Source organism: Aulonocara stuartgranti, assembly GCF_965226115.1.
Source record: "Aulonocara stuartgranti genome assembly, chromosome: 12".
NCBI classification, from domain to species: domain Eukaryota; kingdom Metazoa; phylum Chordata; class Actinopteri; order Cichliformes; family Cichlidae; genus Aulonocara; species Aulonocara stuartgranti.
Window position 1 is genome coordinate 4,209,430 of NC_138948.1, and position 21,567 is coordinate 4,230,996.

General features: G+C 43.4%; 1 protein-coding gene across 2 annotated transcripts in view; it reads left to right on the forward strand.

Moving 5' to 3' along the window:
* antxr2a (ANTXR cell adhesion molecule 2a) overlaps nucleotides 1–21,567 on the forward strand; it is an 82,511-nt gene that overhangs the window by 25,133 nt on the left and 35,811 nt on the right. For both annotated transcript variants that reach the window (XM_082556075.1, XM_082556074.1), the window contains exons 11-16: nucleotides 6,625–6,703; nucleotides 7,109–7,204; nucleotides 12,786–12,836; nucleotides 14,852–14,941; nucleotides 16,396–16,563; nucleotides 17,005–17,085. In XM_082556075.1, coding sequence (XP_082412201.1) covers nucleotides 6,625–6,703; nucleotides 7,109–7,204; nucleotides 12,786–12,836; nucleotides 14,852–14,941; nucleotides 16,396–16,563; nucleotides 17,005–17,085 — 565 coding nt within the window. The remainder of the gene's footprint in view (nucleotides 1–6,624; nucleotides 6,704–7,108; nucleotides 7,205–12,785; nucleotides 12,837–14,851; nucleotides 14,942–16,395; nucleotides 16,564–17,004; nucleotides 17,086–21,567) is intronic.

Sequence of the window (21,567 nt, forward strand, 5' to 3'; positions counted from 1 at the left end):
AGTTCAATTTTATTTAAATAGCGGCAAATCACGACAACATTCGCCTCAAGGCGCTTTATATTGTAAGGTAGACCCTACAAGATGGAATTTTAAAAATATTTTTCCTGGTTTCAGCGAGTAAAAATCTATAAGACAGTCAAAATATCCTATGAAGTTTTTTGTTTGCAGACCTGTCAGTACAGAAGCATGCATTTAAACAACCCTCAGTGTTTGTTGTACTGCTTGTACATGGAATTGGTTATTTTTCTGTTTTATTTTCAATCTATAAAGTCTAAAAAGATCTTTTCATGTTTTTATAAGGGAGAAAAAAGATCATTTACATCACTATATAACTATCAGTTGTTTTGATTGTGGATAAATCGATCAAGTCATTATTTGATGGATTTAATAGATTCATCCTTGTTTTCTCAGTTGAATGCCACAAAAATCCCAGATCCCAGGTTATATGGTTAGGTACCTTTAAATCTCTTCAACCGGGAAGAATTCAGTGATTTTAATATAAAAGAAAACATAAATTCTTATATTTTGGAAATTTGACAGATCATTTTGGCCATTTTGCATAAAATAAAATGATATTAGATCATAATTAGAGCTGGTTATTTATTGTCTGAATATTTTAGCACTGCAATAACTGAACAGAGGAAGGAGCCTGAAGTTGAAAAGGTTTCTTAAGAATTTTAGAAAGGTCATTTGACACGTCTGTAATTTTTTACTGCACAGATAAAGTTGTGAAGTCATGCATATATTTTATATTTTTATAGAGTTTTGAGAAGCCTTGAGGATTTCTCAGCATTTCAAAGCGTCTGCTGGACTTTGTCCAGGTTCTTTCTCCTGAGTCGAGCTCAGGGCAGCCAAACACAATGTTTTGGTTCAGCCTGTAAAAAGATGAAGCGGACGCCCTACATCACAGGTCTCCAGCACCTGATAGGACCTGAGCTGACACTGATGTTACGTACCCGCCATTTGCAAAAGGCCTGCTTAATTAACTCTTGGCTGCCGATGATGACCCATTAAGTAGTTAGCTGGTACGGGTGGTGAGTAAACACATCTGCTGGAGGGGCTTTAAAAGGATGTGCGACAGATGCAGCCATTCCCTTTTCCGTGCTCTCCATTTAAATAATTCACCATGCAGTGACAATCCCTGCACCCCGGACCACCTGCGTGGAACTCCAGAGCCCAGAAACTTCCTTCTCCTTCCATCTGTCTGCTTCTGCTCCATCACCACTGCCGCCGCAAAGGATGCTCCTTTAACACGGCTCTACTCAGCCGGAGAAGAATTGTCATTTCATCGCACAATCCTTTTCCCCCTTTCCAGCCATGTTTTGTTACACATGGGGCCTTGTCCTCGCGAGCACTGCTTGAATTTTTGTTTTTGCCTCACAGATATAAGTTGCTGGGGAACATATTTCAGATACAGCAGTCGACTGAGTTGAGGTCCTCAGCTGCGGTTTCTTGTCCCGCTGGGGTCCCGGGGCACACGGCACCACATCTAGCTTTGGCGTCCAGGAATCAGAGCGTTCCCGGTCATCGAGCTGTGCGGGAGCACTCACGGCAGAGGCGTCATCTGTGCTGACAGCTGTGGCATCAGGCTTGAAACTCTGGCATCTGCTGACACTCTATGCTCCCTCCTCCAGCCCTCCATGCGCATCCCCATTAGGAGACCCCGCACACCCCACTGGTGCTCCTCACGAAGTGTTCTCACAGTAATGGTGGAAACAAAAAAAATACCTGAAGAGGGAGGTGACAGCTGCTTTACACAGCAGGTGCAGTGACGCTGATATGCTGGTGGATAAATAAGACGTGCTGCTGCAAAGAACACCGTCACCCCGTGTGCTCCCCGGGGGGTATCAAGATGTTTTGATTGAAATGTCCTATTGTCTGAATATCCCTTCATGTTGCAGCACAGGCCTGCTTCGTGTCTGTTGATTGGTTGTAACATGATCTGAATCTGGATCTGGACCCGACCAACCGTGCCTGGGCCAACCTCATCGAGCAGCCCAGGGCACTTTATACTTAACAGCGCCAATGCTCTCTGTTCAAATTCACTCAAACCTGTTGTAGGTGCAGGTCACCTGGTGCGAGTGCACATATGTCACCCATCTCTGCTTTACGTCTCCATTGGTCAGGTTTGTCCAGGAGTTTGGTCTTTCTTTTAACTTTTTTTCTTGGTGTTTCTGATTAACTGTAAAATTGGTAGAATATTTTATATTCCCTTAATCTAATGCAGATTTCTCTAAAAGCCTTTTTGACTGTCTCAGTAAATCTGTCCAACCTTTGATCTTCAACGATGGGTAAACAGATCCCTTTCCTACATGACTTTGGGGATCTTTTTGCCACGTTTTCTAGACTAGAATAGCGGCGAACCCTGTTTCCTGTCTCTTAATAAGATCCATCCACGAGAGGGAATGTACGTGGAGCTGAAAGTACCAATCAGAAGTGCTCTCAGTTGGTATTATCACCAAATTGGATTATTGGTTATAAGAAGCCGGTCAATATTCCAATTTTGTACGGGGAGCCAACTTTTAGAGCAATAGCGGTTGTCTCGTGTCTTCGTGAGGCGATCCCTCCCATCAACTGAGCTTCAGAACTTCTGCCACACAAACACATACAGACTGATGATTCCTGGATGCCGGGTGACAGGCCCCACATATGCTCTGCTGTAAATTATTCACCCTCCTCAATTTTCACATCTTTAAGGGAAGTTTGAAAGCCATTAGCGTCACCATTGTCAGCCGCTCCAGCTGCATCGCATCACCAAAGCTTAGCGTCACAGAAGGCCTACCTTCTGATGAATTATAGCGAGCCTGGGGACAAACTTTTTCCAATGCAGAGCCAGAGGTCTGCGGCGGGAAGGAGCCTTCGGCCGTTCAGCCGGTGTCCCTGGGAAGCGGTGTCTGTTTTTGAGCGAGCCCTCAGCCCTGTGACAGTCTGCCCTTTCAGCTCCCATTTATTCAAACATAACTACAAACCCACCAGCAGCTGCAGCTCTCTCCTCAGTGTCACTCATTGGCTTTTACTGTGGAAAAGTTAAATGACAGCCTGCTCTGTTTTCAATTATTCAGTTACTGGGTTGCCTCTTTAAATTCTTTTAAACCTTTTAACCCCCCCTCTCCATAATCAAATTGCTAGTATTGCATTTAAACATTTTTAAAATGAACTTTACAACTGACTAACGAAAAAGCCATAGATTCATATTCTGCGAGCAGCAGAGTGACTAATCATTAGAGCAACACTTTAATAGATTTGGCCACGCAATTACTATATTCTTTTGGTCGTCTTCGTGGAAATAAAAGTGTGTAAAAGAGAAGAGGATCTATGACTTATGCCTCTGTGTCAGAGCACATTCTGCCTACTCAACAGTAACTTGGTAAATTAGCAGTCAGTGTCTCAGAGAGGGAGGAGAAAAAAAGGCCTCGCTCACTATGGTTGGGTTGTGGTGCGTTAAAGATGTCCGGCGTTGTCGACCGAGGGAGAAGTGGGTTCGTCAGTGTAACTCGCTTGGGAGCTTTCCACCCTACACACTGCGGGGTCCACACCTCCAGCTTGATTAACAACCTGCCCACCATTATCACGGATTGATGGTGTCAGCTAAATTAGCCTCTCCCCTCATCCATTCAGCGCGAGCGCTTAGTTAACATGCAGGGACCTAGAACATCTTCGCCGAGCTACGGAGGCGTGCAGCGTTTCCAGTGATGCTTCCTGATGGAAGAAAACTGATTCTCATTCAAAATCTTCAGTTTTCAACTCTTAAAGTTACCATTCATTCATTTTCAGTCCAGTACCAGAGTGTTTCTTAGTTCCCTGTTAATGATTTGTGAAAACTTCTCCCACATGCTTTTTCCTCGAATTGCAAAGTTAATCTGTCAGCGTAAGGTGTCGCGGATAAATACAACAAAATAAAACCAGTACCGGTACCAAAAAAAGAAGATTTATTCATAACACATGGGAAAAGACCCAGGGAAACAGAGTTAATGATAAAAACGATAAAATAACAACGATTAAAAACCCTGAAAACCATGAATTTCACACCCGACTCTCAACTCTGGCGGCCCGGTACCAAACGACTCGGCCCATTGGTTGGGGACCGCTGACCTAAAACTAAAAGAGCATTACATTTACTTATTATTTTGTTCATCCTGCTACGTTGTAATCCTTCACTGACTGTCACTATAAAAGTGTCAGTGTATCTGCAGCACACATAACAGAATAGAATAAATGAATAGAATATTTTGCCCTCTGTAGCATTGCCTAAAATGCACCAGCTGCTTAAATATGAAAGACCTGCATCAAATATCCAATAAAGATTTTATTTTATTTTTTTTAATATAACTTTATTAAGTAATAGATAATTTGAAAGCACAAGTTGATCATCAACAAGTTGGTGAGGTGTCAGAGCGGATCCTGCTTAAAGGTCGCTGCACTGTATTTTAAATATTTAGCGCAGTAAATAAGGTGAGGTGCAAAAAAGTCAGTTTCGAATATTTAGACGGCGCAGTAAAGGACACATGGTCTGGTCGCTCATCTGTTCAGAACCACAGGAGAATTGGTGGCCCAAGGCACTGCCTGAGGCAAAATCCACAGCAAAGAGAGCACTCTTGTTATTATTCCACTGCACCATTTTTAATGCAGGCCTCCTCTGTACACTCCCGTGCACTCACAGCTGGCCCCTCGCACACAATACCGCTCTGCGTACTTCTTTCTCTCGCCTCTTTTCTTTTTGTGTCGGAGGGAATATTTCAGGCGTTTCATTCGTTCCATATCCTGAATTCTCATTAAACCTGCGGTAATTGGATTGGGCATAATAGACATATGGAAATTGCGGTGCCGTTCATCATTAGGGTTTTAATTGCGCCCATTTTGGCTTTGCATTTTTCTCTCTAAATAAGTCTTCGGAGTTCAGGAGCCTTGTTACTGCCAGTCAAGTTACTTCACCCACACACGATGATTATGTGATAATGACAGGATTTCCTCCCACTGAGGACATTTATTTAATTCTGATTGTTGTCTTTATTGAGCATTGTGCTAACATGACTCCAGGACTTATTAGCGTTTGTGAGAACAGGATTTGCGAGAGCAACGATAGAATTATAGAGCTCTTCTATTTTTAAAGTCTTGATGCAGAGCAAAGTATTATCAGGGAGAACAAAACTGTTTTCAATAACACTGAATACATATTGTTAGATTGATTAAACACACACACACACATGTAGCACGGTAGAAGAGAGACAGGTAAAAATAATAATGTTGCTTGGCAACAACTCGTTACTTAAAAAGCAATTAAAGCTTCCCAAACAGTGCTGCTACCTCTAAGACGGCGGTGTCAAACATGAGGCTCGGGGGCGAGATTTGATGATCCCGTTTGGCGCACCGGATGGCTTCGCCGTGTGATAAAATTACAGTGAAGTCATTAATTACACGTTTTTGTTAAAAACAAACCACGTTGCTGTTTACGGTGTAGTAATGCATGACCATGAGTAAAAATGTGTGCAAATCTGAGCAGGATCTCTGATTCATATTAGATACAAAAGCTTTACATGTGATGATTTTATGTCTTTTCACATCCTTCAGTTAAATTGTAACTACTCCAGCTTTACTGGCTGTACAACAACTGAGATACATTCTGTGTTTTTCTGAAGAGAACTCGGGCTGTTTGTACAGGGATGGTTTGTTACATTTGAAAATTAAATAGAAAAAGCTTCTAGAATTATTTTTGGCATTTAGGCTTTATTAGAGAGGGAAGAGGAGAGAGAGGACAGGAAACCAGGGAAAGAGTGGGGTGACGTGCAGAAAAAGATCTGGAGAGCAGACTCAAAGTTGGGCTCCTGCAGTAGCCTTCAGCCAGCAGGGCGGCAGCTCTGAGCAGACTTCTTTATACTTATTTAAAAATGAGAAATTTAGAGGCGTGTGTGTTTCATATAAGCTGTGATGCTGTAGTGTTATGGCTTCCTCAAAGTGGGACCAACTGGACTAAAATGAGTTTGACATCATTGCTTTAGGATGTTAAAGGCCAGCTTATGTTATGAATGGGGTTGGGAGGTTGAATAGAGTGTCTGTGAAACATGTGTCCTAGTATATTTAAAGGTACTTTGCAGTACTTCAAAGGGGCCTGGAAAATAAAAAGTCATGTATATTTAATGAATTGAATTACATTATAATAAAAATTTACAATATTCAAAATTTCATTTTATTATTAAATCCTGATTTTATGGACACAGGTGATTTTTTTTATTTATTTATTTATTTTTGCGCTGGTTGGAGGTCAAAAAAAAGTCTTTTAGGAAAATTGCTGAGGTGACATTTAGCCCCTGTAAGACAGGACTGAGGGCACGATGTTGCAAAAAAAACACAAGCTGCAGCGCGATGCTTGTCCTTCTTGGAGATTAAAAAGATATCAGCTGAGACCCGATGTTTACAGTTGAAGTATCTTTAATCACAAAGTTTGCAAAAACAGAAAACGTATGACGAAAATTCCAACACAGTGAACTTCCCTGGAAATGCAAACGTGTTTTTCTTCTCTGACAAACGTGGGAGAACTGGCAGGATAAAGTGAGACGAGGTTTTAATGTTGTTTACTGCTGTTTCCTTTAATTTCCTCTGATACTAATTAAACTCTTTCCTTTACAGGAAAATGGATGTTCTCATCAGCCTTAACAACGGCAAGTCCTTCATCTCGAGTGCCCACACCATCTCTGCTACCACATGTGTGAGTTTAATGCTGAGCTCTGATATTTCACATTCCAGATTAAACTTAAAGTCCCTTTAATGACATGAAGCTGCGTTTCCTGATTTTATAACTGAGGAAGTGATGCATAAAACATGGCCTGACTATAAGGTTACAAGTTTTCCTGTTATGTTTGAGCAGAACTTCCTTTTTTTCAGTGTTTCTCATATGATGAAGCAATGTCATAGTTTTATAGACACTTTGTGAAACATCTGCTCTTTTGTAAGACGATACGCTTGCTCCGATTTAGCTGTTATCGACCGCGTGTTCCCCTTTGTTTCTATTTCGTATTCCTTCTAACAAACTTTTAATATTTCTCCTCTAGCTTTGACGCATCCAGTTGTTTCCAGCTGTGTGACTGTTTTGCCTTTTCCTTTTCTCCTTCAGTCGGACGGCTTTGTGGTGGCGATAGTCTTCCTGGTGCTGCTCCTCCTCGTGGCCCTGGCCCTCATGTGGTGGTTGTGGCCTCTGTGTTGCAAAGTGGTGAGTGCTGCTACACCGCCTATAACCAGCACAGTCATGTTTGGTCAACCAAAACTGATAAATGAATTAAATCTGGCTTTGAGCGGAGATGAGAGCGGGTTCTCGACTGTGGGGAGAAAAACACGCTAAAGTGTTGCTGCTCTTTGTTCTGCCTCGTCCTGTAAATCTGATGAGGATAAACCCTATCACCCACTTTTTTCCCTCGTATTGCTCTGACAGCTGTAAACATCCTGTTGCGGCACATACAGCACCGCCTTGCTGAAAAAGATGAGGTCACTTGAAAAAGCATGTCTTGTAAAGTCTGACTTAATTTGGGTGAAAGATGGAGTTTAATCACCAGTTAAAAAGCACAAAGAGGTGACGGGCAGGCTCGGTGTTATTCACCAAGCCTTGCCGAAGGGAAGTGGTGCCGAACATCTGTTCAAGCTCGTCACCTCCCGCTTACCGCGATAAGTCACACTGGTTTAGCAACACCGCAGAGCACTGCAGACCAGCGGCCGATTGCTGCACATGCTATATGTGGAGAAGTCGCTTTACACAAACAGACTGTTAAAAACAATAACATAGACCAGCAGCAGAAAGATGTGAGTGACAGATTGCATGAAAGTTACCAGAGTCTCTGTTTGTTTAGGACTAATGTCGGGCCTACCTGGGGACTGAAGGGATTCAGAATAATCACACAGACTTTTAGCGGTTTTATCGCATTAGAATCCATCATGTCCTGCTTCAGCTTAAAACACTTTTACACATCTATTCAATCATGTTCTAGATACACTATTATGAATATTTCTTATTCTTCCTCAGTGCTGCTAATATTGTTTATTTAAACCTGCATTAGGCAGAAGTTGGATTAAATAAAACGTCCCTCTACTGTCGCTCTCCCTTTGCTGTTTAAAACCCGCCCACTAAAGACCAGAGGCCTGTGCGTGTACTTCACTAAAAAATAAGAGTGAATATTTTTGCTGATTTTTGTTTGTTCCTCACCCGACTAACACAAAAGTGAAAATGCTCGACTGGATGTGGTGACTGTGGAGGCCTTTGGAGGACAGTGAACTCATTGTTATGGGCTGGAGATGATTTGAGCTTCGCGGCGTGCTGTGAAGCAGCCATGAGGAGACGAGCACGCTGTCGTCACAAAGAGACGGAGATGCTCAGCAACAGTGCAACCTTTAAACTGAGCTCAGCTGACACTAAAAGGCCGCCGCTCCAAACTGCAGATACAGGCAGGATCGATCGATGCAGGTTTGACATGTCGTGCGTTACGAGGCGGCTTCTTCTGAACCTTGGCTGGAACGAGGGGTTATTTGACTTTCTGTTGCCTTCCTATGACTCAACATCAACAGATCTGCTACTCAAAGGATATTTTCTTATTTTTGGACCATTATCTGTGAACCCCAGAGACGGTTATGTGGGAAACTCCCAGCAGTGCCTGTCTGCCACCAACAACAGTCAATGTCTACCTCCCTTAATTCCTGGAGTTGCTGCCATGTGATTGGCTGATATAACACTTGTATTAACAGGCAGTTCAATAGATATAATTACAAAGGTGGCTCAGTGTATAATGCACACATATACTGCATATGAAACGGACAAAAATCTTTCTCCACGTACTTGACAGGACAGATTATTTTTCAGCTTCATCCTCATAAATTGAGTAAAGGATGTTGAAACAGAGACACACATCTGCTGTAAAATGATCAAAAATGTTCTTTTGTTCCTTCGTTTTGGTCCTAAAAGTGTGAAAAGTGGAAACAGCCGGTTATGACTTAAATGTTTCTGCTTAGGGATAAGGTTTTTTAGTTTTTTTTAGTTTTGTGTTTCTTGGTGGTGCTTTTTATTCTCTCTCTGTGGAGGTTGGGAGGTTCTTCATTAATTCCACAAGTCACCACATTTCCAGTCCCATGTGTACGGGGTGTTTTAAAGTGGAACTTGAGGCTGCGTTTAATTAATTCATCTGAAATCTGCTCTTAAAGTCATAACTTATGACTAGAAAATATTTTTGCTTTTTTTGTCCAGAGTCGAAACTTTGGTTTAGTTGGTTAAAAAAAAAGAGTACTGTTTTAAAAACCTCGCTCTGGCCTCACCCCCTTTGGAAATAAAGTCTCCCCCGCTTAACCGTTTACAAAAATCCACAACAGATTATCGTTTGAGGCTATGAGAGAGGGGCTACAGATGGTGTGCGCAGCCTCTTTTTTCTGTCTCTGCCTTTTTCTATTGAGATCTGATAAAGGCAAATTTACCCTCTACTCCGCCGACCCTCGCGGCGGACCTCTGTTCCCGCTCACCCGCACCGGCCCTTAAATGATAGACGTCACCTGGCTTTGTGGACCTGAAGGGATCCCATCCAGGATGAGATGGAAGCATATTTTGGAAAACCAACAAAGGCATTAAAATGTAAACCCCCTGCAGCATGTCTGGCGGTGGACGTGTTTGTCTTGGTGGAGAGAGCTGCTGTTGCCTTCCATCGAGGGACGCGGCAGTAGAGGAGGGCCATGTGTGGCTTGTTAATATTTAAACCCCCAGTCTGCCAGGTTTCAGCAGTCGGGATGAGGCCGCGCACACACGCTCGACACACACATACACATACACAGAGACACATGCCCAACCTCTTTCCCACAATCCCTCTCTCCCCTTCTCTCTCCCGCGTGGACCGATGCCAGGAGAGAGGTCATACAAGCTGTGGAGTGGTAATTTCTTTGTTTATGATTTGTTTGGAAATTAAACTCGAATGGCATCGCCTTTAGTTCAAATCAAAGGATTCAGGATTGGAGATGCCGTTTTAAATTACATTGCCAGTTTATCCAAATTACAAACTATTCGCTGCTAAATTGGATGCACTTTTGGACACATTTGCGACTCATTTGGTCCTTAATATGTTATTAATCTCTAATTATTTCTTGTTCTTGCAGAACTTTTGTCGTCTTTGTTCTCTTTCAGTTGATTTTTTTATTTGTTTTGTTCTCGTACAAACAGTTTCTCCGCAGATGAAGACCTAAAGCAATTTTAAACTTTCGAATATGCTATCTGCCACTGATCCGTCGTTATAAGCCTCCCAAAACAGCTTGACACGACACGGTTCGAGCTTAAGGTTGGGAACGAACAGATTATAAAGTCCAGTTGGACGTTTACGGAGACGGCCATATGGGGACAATACCCCGAGTGCCTCTGATTGGTCCAATTCCCCCCGGTGTCGTGGCTGCGGCGGCGGGCCGCTGGGGCTTGTGTCAGATGGCGAAATATCCTGTGGTTTAGTTTTTAATTATGCCACCGCGCTGCTCCTCTTCACATCTGTCCATCAGGTAGCTGGGAAAGAGCAGCAGAGCGTTTGTGTGACGCTTTATTTGTCTCACAACATGTGCAGGAAATCTGCTGCATAATTACTTAATAAAAGAGATAATCCTGTGAACGTAAGGTGTGGCTGAAATGATGTTAATCAGCGTATGGCGAGGCCACCAGTAGCCCTTTACTAGATTTGCTTACAGCCGGTTGTGTGTTACAAAGGAATTAATTAACCCTAATTGATTATTTTTCATTATTCTAATGACAACAGTAAGCAGAGAGTGTGATAGCGTCCCTGAGCTTAAGAGTGAATGAAACAGCTGTTAGGATCTATGATATGCCGTAATTACATCGCTCCTTTTCCCTCCGAAACCACTTTAGCAAATGCATAACCAGCTCTGACACTGTGGTATCTGTCCTTGATGACTAATGAACAAAGGTCAGCTTTCCACTTTGCAGCGCACCTCAGGTTGAGATATGTCCTTAGTGCAATTATAAGCACTGCATTTATAGGGCACCTACTGTGTCCACCCCTGTGTGGGGAGCGGGGAGTGGGCGAGGAGGTGAACAGAAGCTTTTTCCTTTGTATCAGGATTTAGGTTTGAATAAATGTCCCACAAAATTCCAATAACACTTCCTGAGCTCAGTTTGATGACTTTGATCCAAAACCTGAAGACTTTTAACAAACAGTAACAGAAAAAAGGAAAGTTGAACTGAATTTGTAAGAAGATACATCTCCCTGCCTTCACTATAAATGATTTGCTCTATAGTTAAATAAATAAAAGTTTTTGTCACCGGCATGTTAATCGATTAATTGAGTAATAATGGAGACATTATTCAGAAGAGATTGTGACCTCACTGTACTTTAAGATATCGCACAGTATCTCCACACAGCCATTCTGCAATACTGCATGATTTAGTTAATTAAAATCTTCACTGTGAGCTGCCGTCTGTTTAAATTACACCGTTTAGTCGTGAAACAGAGACTTTGTTCATTTAAAAAAACTGGCTGGGGTCAATCTTAAAAGCATCAACGTGTTGTAGTGAAAATATTTAGTGCCAGTTCATCCATAACCCTATCGCAAGTGGAAACAGTACAAAATATTGGACTGTATTGGTATTTTTACCTGCTGGATCAGCTGCTGGACGAGTCATCCAATGGTGCTAATCTGAGGAGCTTGGAAAGAGAAGCGACTGGACTTCTTTGAGTTTATCGATTTTTCACTATGTAAAACTTAACTTGCATGGTGACTTTCTCTTAGTTTCCTTGTGAAAAATACACAAAATAAAAGAAAACTTTTTACCATTAACCATTAAAACCATTAAACCATTAAAAAGCATTAAAGATGCAAAAAGAACAAATAAACTGCAAGTGTGCAGGCCTGTGTTTTCACGTGACGGCTGTGACCTACAGCAACTGACAACACCGAAGAATAAAGCGCCTCGGTCTTTCCAGCGCCAGCCCGCTCACAGATGGGTTTTTGGTGAGTGAGTGGCAGAAGCGTCTTCAGTAAAGAGTCGGACATCAGTATGTGAAGCGTCTGACTGACACCTGACAAATGTCACTGTCAGGCCTCTCTTTGCTTTGCCGTGCACATCTGAAAAACCCGGCCGAGGCATCTTGTCCTTGAGTGGAATCACATTGTGGACAACCTGCTCCTCAGGTGCCCTCTCATCCAGTGTTGTCACAAACAATGCCGCTGGCCGGTCACTCTGCTCTGGGAGAGTCGTGTCCTGGTTATATGTGGGTGAGGGTGCGCGTGTGTGTGTGTTTTCTTGTATTTTCTGTGTGTGTTTGCCGCCACTCATCTTCCCTTCAGACGGGGCTTGGAGCTGAGCCCAATCCTCCTCCTCTGTATCTCATTGGAGCTAATTAACTCCTTAGGACTTTATGATTGGGGGGATTGCTTGGAAGCACTGAACCCCATCCAATTAATTAAGAGCTAAACGGGCAGCGGCGCTCGCCCCAAAGACTCCCCTGTCAACAAGTTGATTTTCAGCTTTTCTTTATTTTGCACGGGGGGCCCCTGATGTTGGTTTACAAGCAGAATCCTTGTAATCAGCAGTCAGTGACGCGATGGGGCAGCAGTCGCTGCTGCAAAACAGGCTGGCAGCGACGGCGTCTCCACCGTGAGATGAGCTCAGGGATGTTTCTGTTTGGCTCAGTCACCTGTCACGAATCACCTCTGTCAGCCTTGTCTGCGCTCGTCTTGATGAGGTTTGAGCGCGTGTGTTTGTGCGTGTCCCAATGCGTCTCCTGACGGGCTGTGCTGACGCTCTTTTGCTTCTTCTGTTTATCCAGGTCATCAAGGACCCGCCGCCGCCGCCTCCACCATCTCGTCCTCCACCGCCCGTGAGTCACAATTGTTTTATTTTCAGGTTTGAAAATCTGTGCGGTGCAAAAGAAGAAAATGGGAGTCAGAGGAGGTTCCAGAGCTCAGAATGGTGCAGCACTGAAATTTCAGGGAAACTTTGCACGTTTTGAGAATCAGGATTATTGAGCGTCTCTCTGAGAATTTCACAGGGCCGTTATCGCTGCATTGGGCATCTAACTCGAGCCAATTCAGACTAAAACTAAAACCATAACGTGTCCCTTTTACATTTGTTTGTGTACAGATCATATAAACAAGATCACATTTTAATTAGTGAACTGGTAGATGGATTTTTGAACTTTGGACAGAGGCGTGCTCGCTGTTTGCCCCGTGATTTCAGTCTTTCTGCTAAACTAGAGTAATCCCAGCTCCAGCTCTGCACACAGACATGAGAGTGATGGAGCTTGTTTCTTCTCATGATGAAATGAAGTCAGATTGCATATTTCCCAATGTGTCGAGCAGTTCCTTCAAAAAATGACTTTAGAAAAGTTGGTGCTTGTGATACACCTTTCGTCTTCACTGACTAACGATTATCGTAAAAGACTGAATCAAAAAGCGTCTTCTGCAATACGAGATTCATTAACAGAAAAAGATTTTAATGTTTAACTGATTATTTTAGTTAATTAAATTCCAGAGGGAAACAGTCAATATCAAAGTATGTAGCTGAGGTCTAATATTTTAGATTTCACTGTGTAAAATCTAAATTTTCACACCATTCCTGAACTGAATCTCTGTATCCAGACGGATAAGTGGATCCGGGTCATTTTGTGATACTTAATCACCCCTAAGCTGGACCAAACCTCACCATTTTAACTTGTCTATAACATTTAGAGCAGGGGTGGGAACTCCAGGCCTCGAGGGCCGGTGTCCTGCAGGTTTTAGATCTCACCCTGGGTCAACACACCTGAATCACATGATTAGTTCATTACCAGGCCTCTGGAGAACTTCAGGACTTGTTGAGGAGGTCATTTAACCACTTAAATCAGCTGTGTTGGATCAAGGGCACATCTAAAACCTGCAGGACACCGGCCCTCGAGGCCTGGAGTTCCCCACCCCTGGTTTAGACAATCAGAGAGTTGCCGATGGAGTTACTCAACCTCCTTGGTGAAAATCATTTGCAGGTTTTTAAAAGCAAAGTAAAATACCGTACTGCTTGTAAAGCTTTACACTAAATTTCCCAGCATCCTCAGGGAGCTACTACCTCTTGACTTTTTCCCCCCAGAACGGGGGTCTCAAACTCGCAGCCCACGTCACCCCTACTTTGTTAGGGAGGATGTGTTTGTTGTTGAGTGCAATGTTGAAATAAGTTTTTAAAAAAGCAAAAAACGACTTAATATGATCAGAGAGCACAGACACGTTGAGGGCTGTGTTAGTTCAGAGAGTCAAAAACGAATGTCTGCGCATTTATTTTGTTAAATACGAACAAATTTATAGCAGAAAACCCGCCTGAGTTTAGTTTAGTTCCAGAAACATTGTAGCGTAAAGTAGACATTTAAATATCTGGCTTATCATTGGCTGAATTTTTGCCAAACACGTTAGCATGATGCTACAGTTTTGTTTAGTTCTTTTCTGCAGGGCACAGGATTACAGTGTAAATGCTTCTGAAAGCTTTACCCTGTGTGGTAGTTGATCCCATCCCACTGCAGCATTTTCAGTTTGCGGCAGATGGAACTGTAAACGTCAGCGGAGCGATACGAACGGTTTCCCCTCTGCACTTGAACACGCGCTGAGCCAGGAGTAAGGCCTACGTTTCCCTTCCTTCCTGACAAAGTGACATCTTCCCGATGAAAGGAAACGTTGTTTTGGTGTGCAGGGACAAATATGGACGAAAGAAAATAGAACAATAGCAAACACATCATTGCACTTCCTCCCCTTTGTCATTACAGTGACTCTGATTAATGTCATACATATAAATATGGAAAGAAAATTTGCACACACTCTTATTTGACACACAACTATGTGTTTCCTGGTTTTGTTTTCTGTGTTTATTTCTTAGGAGCCTGAGCCGCTGCCCAAGAAGAAGTGGCCAACTGTGGATGCCTCGTACTACGGAGGAAGAGGAGTCGGAGGGATCAGTCGGATGGAGGTCAGAAACTCAAAACTATTGGCCAACATGCTGCTTCCGTTCTTTCTTAGTGAAAAGCTGAACGAAACAAGCAAAAACAGCTGAAATATTCCAAAGGTCAAAATGCAGACAGCAGGAAATGACACATATGTGTGGTCCCGTAAACTTGCATCATCATGTTCAGTCTTTTCTGCGAGGCGGGAACTTTGTTGAGTTACGCAGGAATCAGGAGGAGAAACCCACCGACCGAGCGACTGACTGGCTGACTGACCGGCCGGGCCGCTGTCCTCGTCAGCCCACTGATGCCTCCGACATGACAGGCCCTGCCATCTCGTCCTTGGCCGTCGAGGGCTGATTGGATCAAGTCGCAGCCGGGATGAAAGATTGAGTGCTGCTGTCAACTTGACATACCCACCTCTCCTCTCTGCTTCCCCCGTCTCAACTTCCAGACCTTGGCAGCTCGCTTTGTTATCCGCCTCCTCCGAAGGGAATTCAGGTTTAAAAGCAAGCTGCCCCTCCCCCTCCTTCCTACTTAGCCCCGAGGAAGTTGGTGGCATGGCAGGGATTTCCCAGCATCCTCGGGGAGCTCCTACTTCTTGACTTTTCCCCCCCCAGAGTGTTGCTGAGATCCAATCCTGGCTGTTACCTTTCTCTGTTCTTCCACTAGCGTGTTGATTCCCATCGACAGGCGCGTCTCCACATCTGAAGCCCCCACTCCCTCCCCGCCGTCACCCCACTGATAGATAACGAGTTGCTTGTAAAGACCAACCCGTCCGCTCCTCCGCATCCACATTTAAGACGTCATGCTGAGAAAACCACCTCCGCCGCTTTGCCGCTGCCAGCATTTCAAACGATTATTGAGGTGACAACGTATCTTTTATTCATGGCAGCCTTTCTCTTTTCCTGATGATGCGGCAGGCCGGCGATGTATCCCAGAGATGATTCTGAAAAGCTGTTCTATATTGTCACGGCTTAACCTACAGCTTGAAAACTGTGTTGCTAATTAATCACCTCACCCCATTCATGTGACGGTGGGTTTTTTTCCTTTTTTTATCTCCTCCTTGTAACAGATGTGATGAATTCAATTAAAAAGCAGGACAGCTTTACTTAACACACAGGCTTGCTTTCACACGCTGACACCCCCCCAACACACACACACACACACACACACACACACACACACACACACAATAACACATTATACCAAATGTAAACGTCCTTATTGATAAAAGAATCCGAGTGATTTTTCCAACACGTACAGATCTTTTACTGAAGCTGTGGTCCTGAAGCTAAAGTTGGTCACAGATAGAGGTGTTTGGCCAGGCTCATCACGCTGACACACTGCTGTAGTGATCACAGACAGTCCTCACAGCATCTCTAATCTTATTTCCTGTAGTTTTTCTCAGACTGATGGACCAATCAGGTGTTTAACTGCTTAATTGCCCTCATTTAACGTTTCTATTTTCTTGTTCAAGGTGCGCTGGGGGGAAAAAGGCTCTACTGAGGAGGGGGCCCGGCTGGAGAAAGCAAAGAATGCCAAAGTGTCCATACCACAGGATGTAGAGGAGCCAATGATCAAACGGCCCACTCCAAAGCCCGCTCCCAACCATCCACCCGAGAACAAATGGTACACTCCTATCAAGGTGAGAGTTACTGACTGACTTTAGGATTTTTCTTTTCCTACTTTGGGTACTTCTAAATGATACTGATAGGAAAAGTCTCAGCTTAAAGGCCCATTTACTAGTTCTCCAAGGTTCATCCAGCAAATTACACTCATGTGAAAATCTCTAAATTGTGGTTAAAAGTTAAAGCTGTCTTTGGGTAGTTGAAAAGAAACGCTTCAAATTAGATTCCCTGTGAACTGTTAAGACTTTTTTTATTACCATGAAGTGAAACTCTTGAAATAGAGAATGGTCGAATATTCATTTAAGAGGCCACGACTGGCATCTACGGTGGAAAACGGCATCCATGGATGTCTAATGTTTACCTTAAAGATCAGTCTGTAGAAACACTGGTTTTGAAAATCTACACAAGATTACGTAAATAAAGACAACCGACACAGTTCCGTTTCTGTGCTTCATCAGGGTCGTCTCGATGCTTTGTGGGCTTTGATGCGGCGGCAGTACGACCGAGTGTCCCTCATGCGACCCACATCAGAAGACCAGGTAAGTCAAAATTCATCCCTGATGTTCTTCTCAAACCTAAAACAAACTCGAAGCTTCTCAGCACCGGTAATTTGCTCTAATGGAAACAAAATATTTGCATATTAGCCAAAAATACAAACTCATTTGCGATTGGTGAATTATGCAGGAGGAAGTCATACCGAGAGTGAAGTGTACACGTGTGCAAAGATTGTGCAGTGCTGCTTTTTAGTTGCACAAACCAACAGCTTGAGGCAGTGAGTCAAAGTCTCATCAGTGGTCATCAGTGCAGTTTATAGTACACAGGAGCAAAAATAGAAAATATCCTGCATTAGTCAGCAGCGTGGATGTTCTTCTTTTTCTTTTTTTAAGTGGTAAATGTTCCTGTAACCATTCCATGAAGTCCCTAATCCCCTCTATGCCTTAATAGGAATACTTTTATCCCTCCAAATCTTTAAAGTCACCGCAGTTACACTTAAGAGCTCATTGTTTTATTGTTGTATTGTATCGCAGCTCCTCTCGGCAGAGGAAGCTGCTGGCACAAGTTGTGCCTTGTGTTGTTGTTACCTAAGGGAGCCAATGTGAGCTGCAGCTGCAGATACTCACAGAAGGAAGCGTGACAGGGATGACCTAATATGGTTATGCTCTGGGTTTTTTGGTGTGTGTTTTTCAACCAGTGTAAAAGAAGAGGAAGCAAATCGACTCCACAAATCGGCACAGTGAAACCTGCTGCTAAGTCAGTTAACCAGATGTTTTTATATATTTTTATATATTTTAATTGCTGACTACAATCCAAACACAATACAATCTGCTGTGCTCGCTGTGCTGTATGCCAAATGTCAGAATTAATGGTGAGATTAGAATCAAGTTGCAGACAAGTGGAGCAGCTATATTACTGTGGCCCACAAACACGTCCTTGGCTTTTCCTGGGCTGCTTCTTCTGAAGTCTGTGAGGTAATTTTAGAAATTCCCTGTCAGTCTCCTTTTTAACATTACACAGCAGAAATGTATTAGTATTAAAACTGCCAGGGGAAAACCAAACGTGAATCTTGAAAGAGAAATGCGCGGACTCTTCCAAAGGACGGTGCTTCACGGGCACAAGCTGTGCAGGCGAATGGGCCAAAAAATCTGCACCTGTATGGTGCACATACATTATTTCCCTGTTGTCTCCAACTTCTGTGCATCTTCCTCTTCACAGAGGTTAGAGAGCAGGAACCATCCAAGCTTTTAGTAGTTTAGAGAATGATGTCAGGCTGCAAATCTCTCAAGTGGAGTCGTGTTTTGCAACATGGAAAAAACCCGAGCCAGTGGGCCAGCTGTGAGCCTGCCAGTTGCTACTCGGGGTGTCACAGTGCTGTTTAGCAAATTTCAGAATGCCAGAAGATGCACTGGTAAAAATAGATAACAACTCTCATAGTTCCAGTGAGTAGTGATGTGACAGATCACATTTTAGAAGATGTTTAGATATAGTGGTTAAAATTCATCAGAATCTCACTGCGACGTGTGTCGCCAAAATTTGAATGAAAGTATTTTAAAGCCATGCAGACACTGATGTTTCTGAGCCAGTGCTGATTTTAATTCCAGCTTTTGTTTTTAAGAGATGTGAGATGTTTGTATTAATATAGAGTCTTACAGTCTTACTTTACATTAGCAGATATTCTTATGATCCATCATTCTGATACGACTTTGGACGCTCATGTTAACTTGGTTAAAGTATGGACTAAAATCAGTTTATGTACTGCAGGATGTCAGTAAGCCCAGATGACCCTAATATGGTCATCTCAGACATGCAGTTCTGATTGTGAGCGCAGAAGCTCCACCCACCTGCTGATCAAACTTTATTGTTGAGAGGGGCAGCCAATCAGAGAAAAGCACTGCTTGAAAAGAGGAGGAAGGGAGTTTAAACAGGTTGTTTGAAACTCTGATTTATGCAGATCTAATGTGGTATAGGCTGACTGTAGTAATGTGAACATTTGGACGCTCTTCTTCATAGATTTCGTTTCTCTTTCTATTTAAAAACAGAAGATTTTTTCCACATTTTTCACCTGTTTTATACATATTAGATTTTTTTGAGCTGTAGTTATATATGCAAGTCTCTCAACTCAGCAGTAACCACACTCTCTCCTTTCATGTTTGTCATTGTCATGACGACCAGTAGCCAATTAAAATTTTTGCTCATTTGTACAGTGTGGTGTACCTCAGTGTCACAGTGAAGATACTGAGATACGATACAGAGTATTGAGTTCAACCATTGCTGTTGATACATCAGTGATGGATCAATATAGAACATTATAGAGCTCAGTTTTAGGATTTGCGACACCTTGAGGTGCTGGGAGCTGTAGTAATGTGTAATCTGGACTTTTTAAAGTGACAACCTTTTAACCAAGTTAGTCAAGACATAAAATGAACATCGGTGGAAGTCAATTAGAGGTCTCGTGATCTGTTTCAAACCTGTTTGCCTTCCTAAGCGACTGAGCATCAACCAGTTATTCTCTACAAGAGCGTAAACAACTCAAGTATGATGTGAAGTGACAAAATAAATTGTTAAAAGTTTGTTAAATAGGCTGATGCTCTTTGAGTTTGTTGAAAGGCTTCATGATGAGACTAAACGTGCATATTTACCTGCTTGGTTTTCGTGAAGTGACAGGAATTCCCCTGCCCGGTATTCATCCAACTGTCTGAATGTGGAAACATCACGGCTGCTCCAGCTGTGTAGAAGATGACTGATATTCCCACACAAGGGGTCACCTCTGTCGCTCTGAGCAAACTGTTTGGAAACAGAGTGAAGCCCACCAGTGAGTACACAAGTTATGTCAAAGCACGTCGGCCGGAGGAGGGAAGGCTGCTGCTGCTGAAGTCTCGCTTCATTCTCATGCCGATCACTGCGTCCACATTAAGTCTGTGATCAACATCGTACACACAGGACGCGGGAGAGAATCAAACAGAGGGCCACGAAGTGTGTTTGAAGTGATGTCTCAACTGAGAAGCAGTGGAAGGTGTTTTGAAACCTAATCGCATTTTGGAGATGATTATTTTAAATCGCCTACTGGCTCACAGTTGAATTTCAGCTGTGTTGCTAACATGTAATTGATTTCATGTGAGTTTCGTAAGATTCAATCAATCTTTCATCCTTGATTCTATCCACAAATATGAAATCCAATGAACCGTTCAGCTGATTTGATTCACTTTCTAACTCTGAAACTAGACAGTCAACTGCTAAGTTGTAGCAATTTCCAGGCTAGTTTTTTGAGAATCTTTTGTTAACAACACAAATTCTCAGAGTTTTTGGGACTTGGGATCCTTACAGGTCAGACATCCTGAATGATTTAATGATACTCCTAAACCAGAGTATTTCCACTAGTGAGACTACATCATGTCTGGAACATGTGAGGAAAGAAATGGAGCCTAGACCTGATTGTTTATCTCGATTTGTGGTTTTACATTTCATTTTCCATTTTAGTATTTTTCCAATCTCTATGATAAAACTGGCGCTGGTGTCACATGTTGCCTTTTGATTGGAGCTTCCATGCATCTATGTTATCATGGCAAATATCTCATATTTGACATTCATTAGTTGTTAGAGAGCTTATTTCGAATCCGTACGCGCTGCTGTTGTTGTGCTTCTCCAGCCTGGCCCCGCTGAGACACGTGTGATATCGTTCTGAACAGATTCATCAAAGTGTGAGGTGTCTGAACTGTCCAGTGACAGGTTAGGTGTAGATGGCAGAGCAGACAGTGACAGAGAGAGGAGAGCGGCGGCGGCGGCAGAGGGAGGGGACGAGGAAAGGAGGGTAGCGGTCTTTGAAGGCGGACAGGAAACCTCCAGGGTCATGAATTTTTCAACACGCTGCTTCCGCAGGGTTACAAGGACTCGTACAGGTGTAAGGAAGCAGGTTGTCGCAGACATCTGTTCTGCACGGGGACCCGGGTGTCCGTGCTACCCCCTCGCTCCTCTCCATGCTTCCATCCCTCCCCCTTCTCTTTCCCAGCAGTCTCCTTTTGTGTCTCCCCCTCCCTCCCTCAGTGCTGCCGCCCGGAGCCAGACCGCTGGATTGTCAGCAGATGCAGAAGAGAGACAGAAAATGAGAGTGAAACAATTTTTTTCCCCTTTTTTTTGTGGTCTCACATTTAGCGCCCGAGGGCCTTCAACACCAAAGGTAGAGTGGGGGTGGACACAGCTGCAGTGCCGAACTTGCCCCAGGCACAAATAAAGAGATCTAATGCGGTTTGACTGTGTTGTTGGTGAGACCAGGGAGCCGGGGAGGCACTTCAGAGCCAACTTAGCACAGCAACATCTGCCGCCAAGTTTTGCCGGGGATCGACTGGGGACAGCAGGTAGAGGAAGGTGGCAGAGAGAGAAGGGGAGGGCGGGAGAGAGGGAGGTTGGCCTTATTCTGATGCTCTCTCAGGCTCTTTTTGAAGAGGCGGCGGTGTGCGTGCACGCATTTCTTTCTGCATTTTCCAACGCCTACCTCTGAATTCTAGGTATTGTTTTCTAAAAACAGC